The sequence below is a fragment of the Scleropages formosus genome, chromosome 6 (genome assembly GCF_900964775.1).
Source record: "Scleropages formosus chromosome 6, fSclFor1.1, whole genome shotgun sequence".
Lineage (NCBI taxonomy): Eukaryota > Metazoa > Chordata > Actinopteri > Osteoglossiformes > Osteoglossidae > Scleropages > Scleropages formosus.
In genome coordinates, this window is record NC_041811.1 from 7,378,436 (window position 1) to 7,397,030 (window position 18,595).

The window sequence follows — 18,595 nt, forward strand, 5'->3', positions numbered from 1 at the left end:
TACACACATAGGACAATGGACCTTTGTGTAGAGTGGGACAAGAGGTAGTTGTTTACCACAGCTGCACTTTGGGGAGAGGACACCCAACATCACTAAAAAAAATATTTCTGGTTTTTATTAAACAGATACCGCATCTTGGCACTATTTCATACACAAACACTAAAGTCTCACACTGTTGAAAACTGAAGAGTTCAAATAAACACTGTCGAACACTGAATGCAGGAGTCAAAGAAAAACCATTTACAAAATAGACAGAAAAACGGTTTACCCATTACCATGTCATTGAGTTAGTCAATATTTTAACTAACAATATTTTATGAAACTAGACATTTCCCAAAAGATTACTCTCCCCCTTAACACAATAGTTTAAATTAAAAAGTTTACAATTAAAACATTTCTAAACAGACATACAGAGCATTTTGCAAGCTTTGCTTGCAGGTCCTCCTCCGTGAACCGCCACCTTACCGTGGTGGAGGGGTTTGAGTGCCTGAATGAGTCCAGGAGCTATGTTGTCTGGGGCTATATACCCCTGGTAGGGTCTCCCATGGCAGACAGGTCCTGGATGACAGACGAGACAAAGCGCGGTTCAAAAACCCCTTATGAAGAAAAAATCAAGGCTTTCGTTTACCCCGCCCGGTATGGGGTCACCGGGGCCCCACCCTGGAGCCAGGCCTGGGGGGGGGGGGCTCGCATGCGAGCGCCTGGTGGCCAGGTCTATGCCCACGGGGCCTGGCCGGGCTCAGCCCGAAGCCATGAGGTGGAGCCGCTCTTCGGGGGGCTCACCACCTGCCGGAGAAACCGTAAGGGGTCGGTGCATTGTGATTTGGGCGGTGGTCGGGGCCGAGTGCCCGGCCGACCCAAACCTCGGGCGCCAACTCTGGTTTTTGGGACTTGGAATGTCACCTCACTGGCGGGGAAGGAGCCTGAGCTGGTGCGGGAAGTTGAGAGATACCGTCTAGATATAGTCGGGCTCACTTCCACTCACAGCTTGGGTTCTGGAACCACTCTCCTCGATCGAGGGTGGACTCTCCACTATTCTGGCGTTGCCCAAGGTGAGAGGCGGCGGGCTGGTGTGGGCTTATTAATAGCCCCCCAGTTCAGCCGCCATGTGTTGGAGTCTACCCCGGTGAATGAGAGGGTCATCTCCCTACGCTTTCGGGTCAGGGAACGGTCTCTCACTGTCGTTTGTGCTTATGCGCCTAGCGGCAGTGTAGAGTACCCGGCCTTTTTAGAGTCCCTGGGGGGCGTGCTGGAAAGCGCTCCCACTGGGGACTCTGTCGTTCTACTGGGGGACTTTAACGCCCACGTGGGCAGCGACAGTGATACCTGGAGGGGCGTGATTGGGAGGAACGGCCTCCCTGATCTGAACCCGAGCGGTGAGTTGTTATTGGATTTCTGTGCTAGTCACGGTTTATCCATAACGAACACCATGTTCATGCATAAGGGTGTCCATCAGTGCACTTGGCACCAGGACACCCTAGGTCGGAGGTCAATGATTGACTTCGTAGTCGTTTCTTCTGATCTTCGGCCATATGTCTTGGACACTTGGGTGAAGAGAGGGGCTGAGCTGTCAACTGATCACCACCTGGTGGTGAGTTGGATTCGATGGCGGGGGAAAAAGCTGGACAGACCTGGCAGGCACAAACGCATAGTGAGGGTCTGTTGGGAACGTTTGGCGGAGGCCCCTGTCAGAGAGGTCTTCAACTTCCACCTCCAGCAGAGCTTCAACCAGGTCCCGAGGGAGGTGGGGGACATTGAGTCTGAATGGACTATGTTCCACGCCTCCATTGTCGGGGTGGCGGTTCGGAGCTGCGGCCATAAGGTCTCTGGCGCCTGTCGCGGCGGCAATCCCCGAACACGGTGGTGGACACCGGAAGTAAGGGATGCCGCTGGAGGGTTCGTGGGAGTTTGCCCAACCAGTTCATATGTGTTTTGTGGACCTGGAGAAGGCATTCGACCGTGTCCCTCGTGGCATCCTGTGGGGGGGTACTTCGGGATTATGGGGTTCGGGGCTCGTTGCTACGGGCTGTTCGTTCCCTGTATGACCGGAGCAGGAGCTTGGTTCGCATTGCTGGCAGTAAGTCAGACCTGTTCCCGGTGCATGTTGGACTCCGCCAGGGCTGCCCTTTGTCACCGATTCTGTTCATTATCTTTATGGACAGAATTTCTAGGCGCAGTCAGGGAACGGAGGGTGTCTGTTTTGGTGGCCGCGAGATCTCGTCTCTGCTTTTTGCGGACGATGTGGTCCTGTTGGCTTTATCAAGTCAAGACTTGCAGCGTGCACTGGGGAGGTTTGCAGCCGAGTGCGAAGCGGCGGGGATGAGAATCAGCACCTTCAAATCCGAGGCCATGGTTCTCAGTCGGAAAAAGGTGGATTGCCCCCTCCAGGTTAGGGGGGAGTTGCTCCCTCAAGTGGAGGAGTTAAGTATCTCGGGGTCTTGTTCACGAGTGAGGGAAAAATGGAGCGACAGGTTGACAGACAGATCGGTGTGGCATCCGCAGTAATGCGGTCATTGTACCGGTCTGTTGTGGTGAAGAGGGAGCTGAGTCGTAAGACGAAGCTCTCAATTTACCGGTCGATCTACGTTCCTACCCTCACCTATGGTCATGAACTCTGGATCATGACCGAAAGAATGAGATCGCGGATACAAGCGGCAGAAATGAGTTTCCTTCGCAGAGTGGCTGGGCGCACCCTTAAGGATAGGGTGAGGAGCTCGGTCACCCGGGAGGAGCTCGGAGTAGAGCCGCTGCTCCTCCGCATCGAGAGGAGCCAGTTGAGGTGGCTCGGGCATCTGTTCCGGATGGCTCCTGGACACCTCCCTGGGGAGGTGTTCCGGGCTTGTCCCACTGGGAGGAGGCCTCGGGGCAGACCCAGGACACGTTGGAGAGACTATGTCTCCCGGCTGGCCTGGGAACGCCTTGGGGTTCCCCCAGAGGAACTGGAGGAGGTGTGCGGGGAGAGGGAAGTCTGGAGGACTCTGCTCGGACTGCTGCCCCCGCGACCCGGCCCCGGATAAAAGCGGAGGAAGATGGATGGATGGATGCTTGCAGGTCAAACAGCTGAAATTACCAAATTCCCCAAAGCCCACCCAGAAGAGGAATGGAAGCTGCACAGGAAAGTATTTCAAACAACATTTCACCAAATTTTGATGTGATCAAAGGAAGGGAACTGCATGCAGAAGAAAACGATGTATATTTTTAAAATTAAAAATGCCAATGTCCTCTTCATTACAGGCATTTCCTTGTACTGTGTCTCAGCTTAATGCTTCAAGAAATAGTGTATTTTAAAATTACAATTTACAGGTGCACACTGAACTGGTGCATATAGACTCAAAGGCCAAGGGAAACTTACCAAAAATAAAATTTGAAAAAAAATCTCATTGCATCAGAACATGTCTTAACTACTATCCATTACATTATCATTGTAGTTGTTAAAAATACAGCTTTAGGGACAGTTTATCAAGGTGCAGGGAAAAGCAGGCAATTGTTTTCTTGAGGTACCAGAAAGGGTTAAAATAAGTACCCAGAGGACCAAGCTAAGGTAAGGTTCAGTACAGTAACAACTCAGTTTTCATTACCATTTGTCAATGTTTTTATCCAAAGTGATCCACATAACTTCTCATAAAACTCTATAAATGCACCAATGTATACACACCTACAGGCAAGTTCTTGAGATGTGAACCTTTAGCCTTCAGGTTAAGTGCAGTTCCTTAATCACTTTCAGTCAGCTACCTAAACTACGTGCTACACTATGTGCAGTTTTAAGATTTAAACACATGACTTCTATTACAGTTGAGAGGACCATAGATCACTGTTTAAGTAAACAGTCTTAATCAGTGCTTGCGCTTCAAGCATAAGACAGTGGAGCTGACGCCCATTAAGACATGCTATAAGGTGCTGTGCAGCTGGTTTCTATGCAGCAGTGGAGGGTTCCAAGTGTTTCAGAACCCCACCGACGAGGTGCAGGCTTCCAGTAATGAGCACATGGATGGCAGCCGCTTCTCTCAGAGGCTCTGCCTTGGCTACTACGCTGGCTGGTATGGGGGCAGAGCTCTGGCCTGGGCCATCCAGCACTGGGTCCCTGCCCTGGGTGATCCACCGCAGAGCGCTGAGGATACAGGGAAACACTAGTGTTTCAGTCCTTCTCTGGCCTGCCACTAGGGGCAGACTCCCAGGGATGAGAAGTCCAGAGCTTGGCTCCACTTCCTGTCCTGTCAGATTCTTCCAGCTGTTCTGATTGTCCAGGCAACGGGTCAGCACACCCTCCAATGTCACGTTGAAGTTCTGCTGGTCTGCTGCAAGCACAGAGTGGTTAACAGCAGCCCAGAACATGGGTCCACACCCTCTTAGCCAGATAATCCTGATGAGGGAACCTTTTATCAAGTTCAGAAAGGTCTACTGCTCTACCTGCACATGACTGCAGGGGGATGGAGAACAGACAGGGACAGATTACTCACCTGCACTGCTGGATGCCATGGCCTCAGTGATATTGGGACAGAACACAGCAAAGTCAAAATAGCAGGGCTAAGGAGAAAAGCACAGTTGAGTCACAGGAGTATCATAAGTCAGCACCAGTCAAGGAACAAATATCTGCTTTAGAAATACACAGGCTGGATCTGCAAAATACCCCAGCTGTATATTTAACTGGAAGTCTAAAAATAATCGTATAAAATACTGACTGAACTGAGGCTTTTCTCAAGTATTTTACTGTTTGTATGCTAAACTACACCAATTTACAGTAAAACACTGCTATATAAATGGGTATCAGTTCACAGTTAGTATCTTAAGGGTTTTACAGCAGGAGTGGGTTTAAAACCCATGTCTTTTTCAGTTTAAAAAGAAAGCTGTAACCACTAACTGCTGCCAATTGCTTTGACCAAGACCCTGTGAGGATCTGTGGCCTGCTCAATGGCGAGGAAATTCATGGGCTCCATTTACCACAAGGATCTTGAGCAGGGCAGCGCAGTCACGCTCTCCTGTGGCGTTGAACAGTAGTACACGAACCGCTGGGACCCTAGCACGTGGAAATGGAGCTGTTACCACCCCCTAGTGGCCACCAGTGACTTCACCGTTAACTAAAGGAGATTGTTACTTACAAAGTCCTTGCTTATTAAGCGCATGAACTTTTACTCAAAGTAATAGTTTTGCACTGTTCTGTCCCTTGGCCTCCCCGAGTACGGACTCACCCAGCAGCGTGCTCCTGCTGGGCAGCAGCCTCACGGAACCAGCGCACACAGGCCAGCATGCTGCGTGTGGTGTGGGCTCCATCCAGATAGTACGTGATAGGACCGTGGAACAGGGTCTGTGTTCGTCCAGGCCATTCCGTGTCCTTCACGCCTGAGTGCGGATCACAGCTGACCAAGTCATCACTGCCCAGAAGGGTACACCTCAGCTTCTTATTATCAGAGTAGAATCCTTGAGCCATACTAACCTTTGACCATAAAGGGGCTGAGCTGAAAAGCGGTAGCCTGAGAGGTTCTGCCATTTTCCAGCGGAGGGAGCAAGAAGAGGTGCCCTGAAGATAAGAGAATGTCTTCATTACAACTGTTGGTCTGCGCAAAACAAAATACAGGACTGCGGAAGCCTCTCTCCCTTTCATGCATTTGTACCAGGAAAGCAGCGACGCTGCAACCAGCTCTGGCTGAGCTGGAGGGCAAGGGAGGCATTGGAGTGCTGGTGTTGTCCTGCTAGGCCCAAGTGAAGAGGGTGGGCCTCCACCTGATACTCCTCCAAGTCTGGGCACACACTAAGAGGACACTGAGCAGAAAGACACAGAAGCGGTATGATGGACAACTGGGACAATCCCAGAAGCAATTGCATAAAGGGGGGGGGGGGCCACTACATGAAACCAGTATGGGTCAAAGAAGTGCTGTAACTACAAATTGAACTAGCAGTATGTATGACAGTAACAGACCTAGACAAAATAATTCTTAAATATAAAACATTGCAGCTGATGCATTGCTACTCTGGCAGAACATTCTAAAGCAACACACACAGTCAATTAAGCAGCAAAATGTCTATGGAACAACATATATGGCAGCATACATATACCAAAATATGTACATCACTTTGGACAAGAGCATCTGCTAAATGAATAAATGTAATACAACAAGGAGCACTACACTGGAAGCCTCAATATGAAGCACCAAGAGAACAGGCAGTGACAAGCCCCCCCCCAGCACTGGAATTTCCTGTCAGAATCTCACAGCTACAGAAGCTGCCACTAACCCCGATTTCCCTGGCCCGCTCCATCAGCACGGCCATCGGCCCTTCTGGCTGCTTCACCGTGAAGGCTGGTACACCTGGCTGTGAGAACAGAGAGGGGCGGTTCACAAACACACTTTTCAGAAGGACAGAGTAACACAGTTCACACTTAATTACCTTGAAAATGCCTCCCTTCTGCCAGGCGATCTTCTCCATGGTATCTCCCAATATGCTGGTGTGATCAATGCCCAGAGATGAGACTCCACACACCCATGGCTTCCTATCAGCAGGAGACAAATAAGATCATTCACATTTATTTAGGTGATGCTTTTCTCCAGAGCAAATGATAATTATTTACCCATATGTACAGCTGGGTAATTTTAATAGAGCAATTTAGGGTAAGTACCTTGCCCAAGGGTACTACAGCTGGAGGAGGGATTCAAACCTGCAACCTTTGGATCCAAAGGCAGTAATTGCAACCACTATGCTACCAGCTGTCCCCAAATTATACATAAGAAGTTTTTACACCAGTCATACTCTTTTTCACATCACTCTAAACTGATCAGCAGAAAGTGACATGCTAAAAGAGGTAATATAAACAAAACGCTGAAAGATAAGCTAAGTAAAGAAAAATACTTAATTTTCTATTTTACTCTGTTCTCATTTTTACCAGGTGTGTATCTTGTCAATTATCAACACATCTGAAATGTATTGATTTACAAAATGCTTTAAGAAAATTTGACTTCTTAGCATCTTAAATTAATTCTGGACATAAGAGTTTGAATAAAGTAAACCCCTTGGGTTTCACGCAAGACACATATGACCAGAGATAAGACACTGTGTGAAAACATGGCCCAGCGGTCAGCAGGCATGCACACACTGCTTGCTCAAGTGAACAGCCAGTGGTCCATTAGTCCAAGAATTTTGGCTGTGCAACACAATGTGTTGGTGGGGGACGGTGTGGGAGGTGTGGTTCCTAAGAGTGCAGTTAGTTAAATGAAGAAACTTGGGTACCAATAACTGGGGATTCCAGTGATGGGTCAGTAGTGTGTGGACAATGTCTTTACCTGATTATGTTGGTGCAGTCATAGGCACCCCCAATGCCCACCTCAATGACTGCCAAGTCCACCTGTACAATAGCAGGAGAAGGAAACCATGGGAACAGTCCGCACATACACTGTCATACCGAGTTAATGTAATGTTAGACCTCACACCCCCGCCCCCTCCCGGAAGACTGATGACACCTGCTACGGTCAAAGTCACATGCCGAGAGACCATTTTAACATGTGACCCATAGCCCCAACTGTTGAAAATCCTGATTCAACAAATACTCTCAACCCTAAGTGCAGACTGCAGATATAGTTATAAATGGCTGCCATGGCTCTGATCTTATGTCACCAGCCTGGTGTGACACGTGACTAGAATGTCAAGATAGGCTGTTTTTAAAAAAAGGATCTGGGTGGCTGCATGGGGGTTAAAGGGTGGGGATAGCACCAGGCTCTGAATAAGGTATGCTGTCAGTAACTGTGGGCAAACATCAGTAGATCACAAGTTTGCACGGACATGACATGGTGAGCAACAGAGTGAGTGGTTGTTGTGAGAACTGCAGACAGAGCATGTGAGTGTGAGCCTGAGACAGACCCGAAGAAGAAAAATACCTTTTCCTGTAGGAAGACATGGAAAGCCAAAATTGTGAGGAAGCGAAAGTAGGCTGGCATGGTGCCCCCGTGTGCATCCTAGGGATCAGAGAGTGCATTACACATGTGGACAAGCACACGTACAGAGACGAGCACACATGGCTAGTCAAATCCAAATCTCTGCCCAGAAGATAAAGCTTTGCTTGACTGAAGAATAGCCCAAGATATTCAGTGAACACATTACCCAGTTTACTTTAAACTAAATGCTGACAGAGTTAAACAATTACAGAATAACCAAGTTAAAAGATGTTTCATAAATATTTTTGGATTTAAATCAGTAAATCAATCATTTAAGATGTACCCCTTTAGCAGTTATTTTAAACTTAAGGACTCAAACCAAAATACAAATTTACATCAGTTTCCATTTGATAAATACAGAAAACATTTCATTAACAGGAACTTGCACTTATAACTTCCGAAGTTTACATTAACAGTAGAAATGATAGCTGTTGGCATGACATCCGTACGATGGAATGCACCACACCACAATTCCAATCAAGGCTGAGAAATAAAGTGCTCAAAAATAATAAAAACCAGCAAACAAAGACCATGGGGGTAGAACTAGACTTTAACCCCGGGGGGGGGGGGGGGAATCACTTATCCAAGTGTAGCCAGCTAATTCAATCACAGCCAAACCCACCTTTGTCTCATCTAGTCGCCCATACACCTGCCAGAAGTACTTAGTGAAGAGCTCCTTGCTGATAGGCTGGCCATTGATTCGGATCCTTTCCCGAACTTGTACCAGATGTGGGGAGCTGGGGGGGGGGAAACATGTCCAAAATATGACAAGCACTCAGAATATCTCTTGCAGTGACTCCTTTAACTGCCGTTTTACAATTGATACGCAAATCAAAAGTACAGAACAATCGTTTTTGTCCCCTTGTATACTCCGACACCTTGTTGCACAACACTGCTGTTACAAGAGCAGCAGCAGCAGAGCAATGATCAAAATGAGGATGCTGACCTGACCCCTGGCACTGAAACCACTCTCACAAAAAGTTAATCTAAACAGTCATTTTCAGGATACCGAGAGAGAGAGCCGTTTGTGGCCAATACCACCTAAGAATTCTGAGTGCTGTGTCTTCACTATATTTTAAACTCACCTGTAAAACCCAGTGCGAAATCCGTAATTCCTAAGAATCTGCTCGGTGAAAGCACACGTTGACCCCTGGAGAGGAAGGGTCACAGACTGTTCAATTAAATTGTTAAAAATGACAGTGTTTGTCTGGTCCACTGACAGACTGATGCCATGGTTAAGACTTTTCCTGTGATGAAAGATCAGCTACATACCTTTCCCTTTGTTCCAGTCACATGGATGATGTTGAGACAGTCAAGATCTTCAACCTGTGAGACAGATTAAACTGTCAAATTTATAGCAAGATAACTTCTGAGTTTTAATAATGGACGGCACAGCGAGTAGCGCTGCTGTCTCACAGCGCCTGGGTGGTGCGAGAGAACGTGGGTTCGATCCCTGCTCAGTCTGTGTGGAGTTTGCATGTTCTCCCCGCATCTGCGTGGGTTTCCTCCGGGTGCTCCGGTTCCCTCCCACAGTCCAAAGACATGCTGTTCAGGTTCCCCATAGTGTGTGAGTGACGGAGAGCATGTTTCACTGACGCGTGGATGAGTTGCCCCTTGTAAGTAGTGTATCTAGCAGTGCAAGTCACCTTGATGACTAAGGTGTGTGGGCTAGTAACAGTACACAGAAGCGACTTACAATGGATACTAAGTGAATAAATGTAATAAAAGAACATAAGTAAAACTGGTCACTTTTATACATTCCATATATACATAATTATGAATTCAAGAGAAGGTACAAAGGTCCTTCAAGTAGTACTACTGCCTGACACCTCCTGGGCATTGAGTTCAGACATGGGTTTGAATCCAGCTCAATTGATGCAGAGTTTGCATGTGCCACAATCCTCCCCCTCATGTTTAAGTGTGTTTCCTCCCAGAGTGCAAATACATGCATTTCAGAGGAACTGGTGACTAAACCGCCCATAGTGTGGACTGATGTCCCAGTGAGAGTGTACCCTGCATCACACCCTGGACCACCACTACCCTGCATATGACAAGTGGTTATCAATAATGCATGAGAAAACACTAGGCAGAGTTTAAGAGACTGGACAGGGCTGCGACTCACCTCGAGTCCTGAGCGCTGCAAGAAGGCCTTCATGGCCTGCAGCTGAAGTTGGGGGTTACCCCTCTCGCGGCGCACCTGCTCCAGTGCGCTGGCGTTGGTCTGAAGCGTGTTGAGGGCACATACGGCATCCTGGGAAACACACACAAACACATGGTGTTATTCCCATGGGCACGGCGCAGCTCGCTTTCTTACCCTTTGCTGACAAAAGGCACAGTCAGGGAATCAGCGGATGGCCATTTCTCCCACCGTCAGGACTAATACTGCTATTTACCCATGGCATGGAGAAGTAAAAAAGACAATAGAAACAATTAAAAAAAAAAAACCCCAAGAAGCGCTGGAACTGACTTCAGATGACGTCAGTCTTTGGAGACTGATCATATGCCCATGGAAAGACAACCTCAGAACACCCGCACAGACCCACTATTTAATTTTACCACCATGGCATGAATCTGATGAAACTTTTCTTTCAAATTCAACTCGAACTTAAACTTTATTCAGGTCCCATAAGTTCCTAAGTAAGTCCCGCGTGAGCGTGAACGGACAATGAATGAATGATCAGCGGAGTTCTTGGGGGGGGGGGGGGGGGAGTCATAAATTACATTTCAACATTCTAAGCCTTAGGAACATGATTTCCAAGTAACCCCACTCGATTTAGAAGTTGGCAGGAGGTGTATTCGTGGGTGTCTCTGCCTCGTGTACAGTAAAGCTGATGTAACTCCGCCGAGCGCTTACACACTTTTCCACATTTACGGCCATGCGTCACGAAACAGCCATCTTTTTTCCCCACAAGTCCAACAGGTCACAATTAAAACTCCACACCAACGCACTTATTTTACTCACTGCGCGGTAGTTACGTCTTATTTCATTTATCACTCGCTCGGGTGACGACGGAAAAGCTAAGCACGAGCCGCCACTGCCCCTCACCTGGTACTCCATCCTGGGGAGGCGCGCGGCCCTCGTGCTCGAGCTTCTTGCCGCGCCGACGCCGCTCCGGTTTTGGCGGGGGAAAAGCGCGCCGAGCACGCGGCGTTCCCACAAGCGGGACGGACGCACCATAGTTCAAGCGGCCGAGTGCACAGGAAACCCAGCCAAATTTGGTCGCGGTTCCTCCGCGCCTCGTGGGCGTGAACGACGCGTTCATTGGTCCCGAAGCGGACCGGTTCCCTACGTACGTCACTCCGGCGACGGTCGACGAGAACACAACGCGACCGTATGGTCTGAGCGTTGAGGTTACAAGTGCAGAACGTGAGCACTCTGAAGCAACAGGTTTATATATTGTATATAAAATAAGTAATTATTTCTTAGAAACTACATTAAAATGACATTCTGTTGGGGAAGCAGCTCTTTAGTTCTAGTGGACTTTTAATACACTGTTGAATTCTATGTAGTTACCCCGGGCCGAAGGAAGGAATTCGACAGTTTTTGATGCAGTCCTTCACGTGTCATTATTACATTTACATTTTCACTTAGTAGACGCTTTTCTCCAAAGCGACTTATGGATACCATGTTACTAGCCCACACAGCTTATTCACCGGTGACTACACTCGGTCACTCATCCATTACATCAGTGACACACACTCTCTCTGTGTCACTCACACACTATGGGAGAACCTGAACAACATGTCTTTGGACTGCGGGAGGAAACCCATGGAGGGAGAACATGCAAACTCCACACAGACTGAGCAGAGATCGAACCCCCATTCTTTCGCTCCCCCCAGGCGCTATGAGACAGCAGCGCTAGTCGTGTCACCATGCTGCCATTACACACTAAAATTAAACATAAAACATTAAAATCAACAATATTCAGCAATCTTATTTAACCCCAGCCACCACAGCCATGGATCCCTGCTGTGGGACAGATCTGTTTTTCACCCAGCCTCCACAAAAATAACAGCAATAAGGCCAGGGCCTTGGCTTGTTCCAAAGGGATATTTTTTACAGTGCCATATGTGGTCCCATAGGAATAGATTTATCAATAATATCACTTGGAAAACGGTGTGGACTTCACTGTTGAAATTTCTTTTGAACAATAATGTGAGAAGTTTATAAATTAATAAAATTTACCCAACTAAATGCTTTCTCCAAAGACTTAAAAAAGACATTGACACCAGGTGCTCATTTTGTGAAGGTCCCTCAGAAACAGTTTTTTACCTATTTTGGTTCCGTAGGTACGTGCAAAAATTCTGGTCGGACCTTCTTAATGCAGTCGAAGCTTGGTTTTCATTTTGATTTATCCTTTACTTTTAAGCATGTAGCCTATTGCTTGGATTTATCAAATGTTACAGAGATACCATATAATTAGCCTTCTTTTCTTATTAGCCAGATTAATTCATTTAGCCACTGATTTTCTCCAAAGGAGCTTCTGATATTAACCCATTCCCTATATATGTGTGTAACTTTTCTGGAGCAATTTAGGATAAGTACCTTGCTCAAGGGTACTACAGCTGGAGGGGTGATTTGGACCTGTAACTTTTGGGTCTAAAGGTAACAGTGCTAACCACTACACTACCAGCTGTCTGCCAGCTATTACATAATTGTGTTTACCCAAATTCATTCTTGTTCATCCCTGTTTATAAAAGAAATTAAACACTACAGTTCTAAAAACTGAAAAAGCTCCCAGAACTGTGCTTCTATCAACATCTTACCCTGTTTGTGATTAATAAGTTTTTATTTTTTTATCTTTGTATTTATTTGCGGGGCGCGGTGGCGCAGTGGGTTGGACCGCAGTCCTGCTCTCCGGTGGGTCTGGGGTTCGAGTCCCGCTTGGGGTGCCTTGCGACGGACTGGCGTCCCGTCCTGGGTGTGTCCCCTCCCCCTCCGGCCTTACGCCCTGTGTTGCCGGGTAGGCTCCGTGACCCCGTAAGGGACAAGCGGTTCTGAAAATGTGTGTGTGTGTGTGTATTTATTTGCTTATTTATTTTACACTTATTAATTTAGCAGATGCTTTTCTCCAAAGCAACTTACAATGGATGCTATGTAGTGTTACCAACCCACACACCTTATTCACCAAGGTGACTTACATTGCTAGAGACAGTACTTACACTGGGTCACTCATCCATACATCAGTGGAACACACTCTCTCTGTGTCACTCACACACTATGGGAGAACCTGAACAACATGTCTTTGGACTGTGGGAGGAAACCAGAGCACCCAGAGGAAATCCACACAAACTCCACACAGACTGAGCAGGGATCAAACCCACATTCTCTTGCATCACCCAGGCACTGTGAGACAGCAGCGCTACTCGCTGTGCCACTATGCCAGCCTTTGATATAGTCCATCTGGCATTTTTTTCTTTTCATTAAACAAAACAATTCAAGAACTCAAAATAGAAGAACATTAACAACCAAACCCAGCCAGGGGGGAAGTATACAAATAGTAAAATAAAATAAAATAAAATTCAATTAAATTAACATACTGTTTAAATTTTTTAAGAAAAACTGAAAAAGTAAATTTGGACCTGTGTATATGATATTTGGTTAAGAAAATATCATTTTGCTGCTACCAAAATGTAAGAATGCAAACAGGACATATTTATAAATCAAGGCAAAATCCTCATACGTTATATCAATAATGAAATTAGAGATATCGCTCCATAATTTTTTGGTGTAACTGTCAGAAAAGGTGAGGCACAGTCTCTGGATGCATGGTAGACAAGAGCAATCTACATCTATTCCATCCTTGAATTTTTTTAGAAAACTGACATTGCTTGTTGTAATATTTGTTTCAAGTTTATTGTCATAGGTACAAGTATCATGAAATCCTCCTTGAATGCTTCTCCACAGACTATGAACATGAACAACAGAAATACTGCACAAAGCAAAACAATAACAATGACAATGAGTAATGCTAATAACCATAGCAATAAATAACGATAACAATAATAACAATAAATAACAGTAGTCAGCCAGAGAACTCAGAACATGAGAATGAGAATGCTTAAAGTGACAGTGTAATCTACCAATGTGCTTGGAATGAGCAGTCCAACTCTAGTTGCAAAAAGGTGGTACATAGGTGGGTGTTGTATAGTGTCCATGCAGGGTGACTGTGATCTTTCATGTTGCGCATTGTCTTTCTGAGGCAGCGTGCGGTGTAGGTGTCCTGGACTGCTGATAGCTGTTTGCCGATGATTTCCTGAGCTGTTTTGACCACCCTCTGCAGGGCTTTCTTGTCCTGTATGGAGCAGCTGCCACCCCAGGATGTAATACACCCTGTGAGGACGGACTCCGCAGCACACCTGTAGAAAGTGGTGAGGACTGTAGTGGACATCCGGGCTTTCTTCAGACGCCTGAGGAAGTGGAAATGTTGATGGGCTTTTTTGATGGTTGATGCTGTGTGCTCAGTCCATGTGAGTCTGGCAGTGAGGGTGACTCCTAGGGATCTGAAGCTGTTGACCCTCTCTACAATGTCCCCTCCTACATAGATGGGTACCTGAACTGTATCCTGTTTCCTGAAGTCAATCACCAGTTCCTTAGTTTTACTGACATTGAGAGACAGGTTGTTGTCCTGGCACCACTCTCCCAGGAGCCTCACCTCCTCTCTGTAGGCCGTCTCATCGTTGTTGGTGATCAGACCCACAATGGTGGTATCGTCAACAAACTTTATGATGGTGTTGGAGCTGTGACTGGCCACACAGTCATGTGTGAACAAGGAGTATAGCACCGGGCTCAGGACGCTTCCCTGTGGAGTGCCAGTGTTGAGGGTCATTGGGGAGGAGGAATTACTGCCAATCCGCACACGCTGGGGTCTGTTGGTGAGGAAATCCAGGATCTAATTGCACAATGTGGCACTCAGTCCCAGCCCTAGTAGCTTCTGGATCAGCTTGGTTGGGATGACAGTGTAAAATGCTGATCTATAGTCTACAAACAATAGCCTTGCATAGCAGTTTTTATTGTCCAGGTGAGACAGAATGGTGTGAAGTGTGTGTGATATTGCGTCTTCAGTGGATCTGTTGTGGTGGTAGGCAAACTGCAATGCATCCAAAGTGTCTGGGATGGTGTCCTTAATGTGTCTCATCACCATCCTCTCAAAGCATTTCATTGCAATAGGGGTCAGTGCCACTGGGCGATAGTCATTAAGGCAGCTCACTTTGTTTTTCTTAGGAATGGAGGTAATGGTGGTGTTTTTGAAACAGGTGTGTACACACACACTGCCTGGTTCCTTGTTCTTATGATTCTAACTTTTGTAACTGCTCTTTTTTATCAATAAAAAAGCACTTGAATGCTCACCATGGATCGTATAAATGCTTGCATACGACAGTTGGTCATCTATTGTGATTCAGTACTGTACTGCAGTGCCCTTTTCTTCATGTCATTCTTTGTTCAAGTCATAAATAGAGAGCTGTATATTTTCACTGGAGATAGTAGCAAAACAATACACAGACCAGGAAAGAGCAATATATTCATAGAGGAGGTGGGGACAATGAGGAGGCGGAGTGACACACACATTCACTGACTTTCTTTTACCAGAATATCGCCAACTATCATCTTCCTAGTAGTACACACACAAACATGAATACAATACACACAAACATTGATACAATGAAAAGTAACAGGAGTTTTTTATTTTTCCTAAAACTTATTGATATTGTCTGAGAAAGCTAGAAGAATAAAGATCTGGTTCCCAAACCTCTCCTTGACACCTCAACCATTGAATTTTTAAATTCTGCCACCAGCTCACCTGATTGAATTGAGTTATTTACTGAACCAGGTGAGCTAGCAGTGGAATTTAACAAATAGATTGGTATTTTGACTGGTAACTACAAATACTGGAGTGCCTCAAGAAGACATCTGGAATTACTTAACCTTCAAGCGACTTCAAGCTGTGTGTGTGTGTGTGTGTGTGTGTGTGTGTGTGTGTGTGTGTTTAAGATGTCATGAAGGAATTTCAAGAAACTGGGCAAGCTGAAAACTTGATAAGCTATCTGTATATGATGAATAGTACTTAAAGGTCACTGCTAGTCTAATAATAATATAATGATTGGCTTGGTCAGCATCTGGTTGAGTCATCAAGCATCAAAGTGTACATTTTGACTATGCAAAACAGTCTGATGAAATGGGCTTTTAGGGTATATTACAGCTGAGAAACCATCCATCCATCCATTTTCTTGCCCACTTGTCCTACAAGGGTTGTGGTGCCAGCAGGGAGAGCAAAATGGCCCAGACGTCTCTGTCCCTTGCGACTTCCTCCAGCTCAATCCAGGGGATCCCCAGCCGTTCCCAGGCCAACTGGGAGATATAATCTCTCCAGTGGGTCCTGGGCCGACCTTGGGGTCTCGTCCCAGTTGGCCGCAGCTGGTATACCTCCAAAGGGAGTCACCCAGGGGACATCCTCACCAGATGTCTAGACTACTTCAGTTGGCTCCTCTCAATGTGGAAGAGCAGCAGGTCTACTCTGAGTTCCTGCAGCATGGCCAAACTCCTCACCCTGTCATGGAAAGTGAGTCCCACCACCCTGTGATGAAAACTCACTTCAGTTGCTTGTATCCATGATCTTATTCTTTCCATCATCACCTTGAGTTCATGACCATAGGTGAGGGTAGAGACGTACATCAACTGGTAAATAGAAAGCTTTGCCTTATGGCTCAGCTCCCCCTTTACCACTACAGTCCAGTACAGCAACTGCATTACTGCTGCTGCTGCTCCCAGTCTACAGCCAATCTCACTCCCCCTTCTTCCCTCACTTGTGAGTAAGACCCCAAGATACTTAAACTCCTCCGCCTGGGGCAAATTTTGTCCCCTTACCTGGAGGGGGCATGCCATCCTTGTCTGTGAGAGAACCATGGACTCATACCAACCGCTTCACACCCGGCTGCAAACCATTCCATTGCATGCTGGAGGCATCCATGTGGTGGTGCCAAAAGGACAATATCATCTACAAAAAGTAGAGACATCACCTTCCAGCCCCCTCACAGAATGCCCTCCTGACCTTGGCTGTCCCTTGTTATCCTGTCCATGAAAACCACAAACAGGAGTGGGGATAGGGCACAACCTTGGTGGAGTCCAACACCTACACAGAATAGGCTTGACTTAATGCCGAGTATGCGGACACAGCTCTTGGTCCGTATGTACAGAGCCCAAATAGCCCGCAGTGGTGGCCTCGGCATCCCATACTCCTGAAGCACCTCCCACAGACTTTCTTGGGGAACATGGTCATAGGCCTTCTCCAAGTCCACAAAACACATATTGACTGGATTAGCGAACTCTCATGCCCCCTCAATTATCTGTGAGAGGGTAAAAAGCTGGTCCACTATTCCATGGCCAGTATAATGTTTGTTGTTTTGCTTGTGGTTTAATGAGCAGTCCATACATATGTGGCTGACTTAACGTGGCTTCTTTATTCCGCCATCTTACATGAACATACAATCAATACGTCCTACTTCGTAATCACGTTACTTAAGTATTTTACATATTCTAATTGAATATATCACATCCCCCTTTTTTTTTAAAGTCTAACCAATTAAGCACAATTAGCTATTAAACATTCAGCAAAGCATTCTATGAAGACGTTCATTTTAAACTATGAATCTAGCATTTTGTTCTTATACTCAATAAAAAGAATTATCTTACATATGTTACATGACTTTAGTCTCGGAATCTTGATGGCAATTTTATCACTCTACCAGATCTAGTGGTTTTAGTCAACTGTGTCTGTGCTTCGTGGGGGGGGGGTGCAGTGGGTTTGACTGGGTCCTGCTCTCTAGTGGGTCTGGGGTTTGAGTCTCGCTTGGGGTGCCTTGTGACAGACTGGCCTCCTGTCCTGGGTGTGTCCCCTCCCACTCTAGCCTTACGCCCTGTGTTGCCGGGTTAGGCTCCGGCTCCCCGTGACCCCGTATGGGACAAGTGGTTTCAGATGGTGTGTGTGTGTGTGTGTGTGTCTGCACTTCTTCTTGTGGTGGAGAGTGATTTACCATTGTAGATTCTGCTTGATCCTTGTTGCCTTCTTGTGTTTCTTCTTTTTTGTCTGAATCGGCATACATGTCTATTTTTTTGTCAGACAGTGGAGACTCTTGTTCATTGGTCTTCATCAAATGTTTCCTGTTTCTTCTGTAGGTCTTTCCATCTGATGTGCGAACAATGAATGATCTTGGGCATTCATGTTTGTCCAAAACAGCTGCTGGCTTCCAAACCTGTCCTTGTCGTAGTCTAACATTGTCTCCTGCAGCTATTTCTGGCAGTTTTCTTGTGTGTCTGTGATAATAATGTTTTTGTTTTGCTTGTCTGTGATTCAGATTCTCTTTAATCTGCCAATTTCCTTCTGGAGTCAACAATGTTGTGGAGGTCGGAAATTTTGTCTTCAGTCTTCTTCCCATTAGTAGTTGTGCTGGAGACAGTCTTATGTTATCTAGTGGTGTGTTACAGTATTCTAACAATGCTATGTATGGATCTCCTTTCTTACCTTGTGGTATTGTTAGCATCTTCTTGATTGTTTGCACAGTCCTTTCCGCTTGTCCATTGGATTGAGCATATGTAGGACTCAATGTTTTGTGTCCAAATTCCCAGCTTTCTGCAAAAAATTTGAACTCTAGACTCGCATACTGCGGTCCATTATCAG

At 46.3% G+C, this 18,595-nt stretch overlaps 1 protein-coding gene across 2 annotated transcripts; it reads right to left on the reverse strand.

The window, feature by feature from the left end:
• Window positions 1–3,372: 3,372 nt before the first annotated feature.
• fpgs (folylpolyglutamate synthase) lies at window positions 3,373–11,178 on the reverse strand. 2 transcript variants are annotated; one of them, XM_018732864.2, is made up of 15 exons: window positions 10,966–11,178; window positions 10,042–10,170; window positions 9,192–9,245; window positions 9,005–9,069; window positions 8,542–8,656; window positions 7,863–7,940; window positions 7,272–7,333; window positions 6,382–6,484; window positions 6,229–6,306; window positions 5,610–5,757; window positions 5,432–5,515; window positions 5,187–5,337; window positions 4,939–5,014; window positions 4,458–4,524; window positions 3,373–4,292 (listed from the first exon to the last, which is right to left on the reverse strand). In XM_018732864.2, exons 1-15 carry the CDS (start codon window positions 11,095–11,097, stop codon window positions 3,913–3,915), a joined length of 1,722 nt encoding a protein of 573 aa, XP_018588380.2. In that variant the 5' UTR covers window positions 11,098–11,178; the 3' UTR covers window positions 3,373–3,912. The 2 variants fall into 2 exon arrangements, with proteins under 2 accessions (XP_018588380.2, XP_018588379.2); XM_018732863.2 differs by having other exon boundaries at window positions 3,373–4,295.
• Window positions 11,179–18,595: the final 7,417 nt, after the last annotated feature.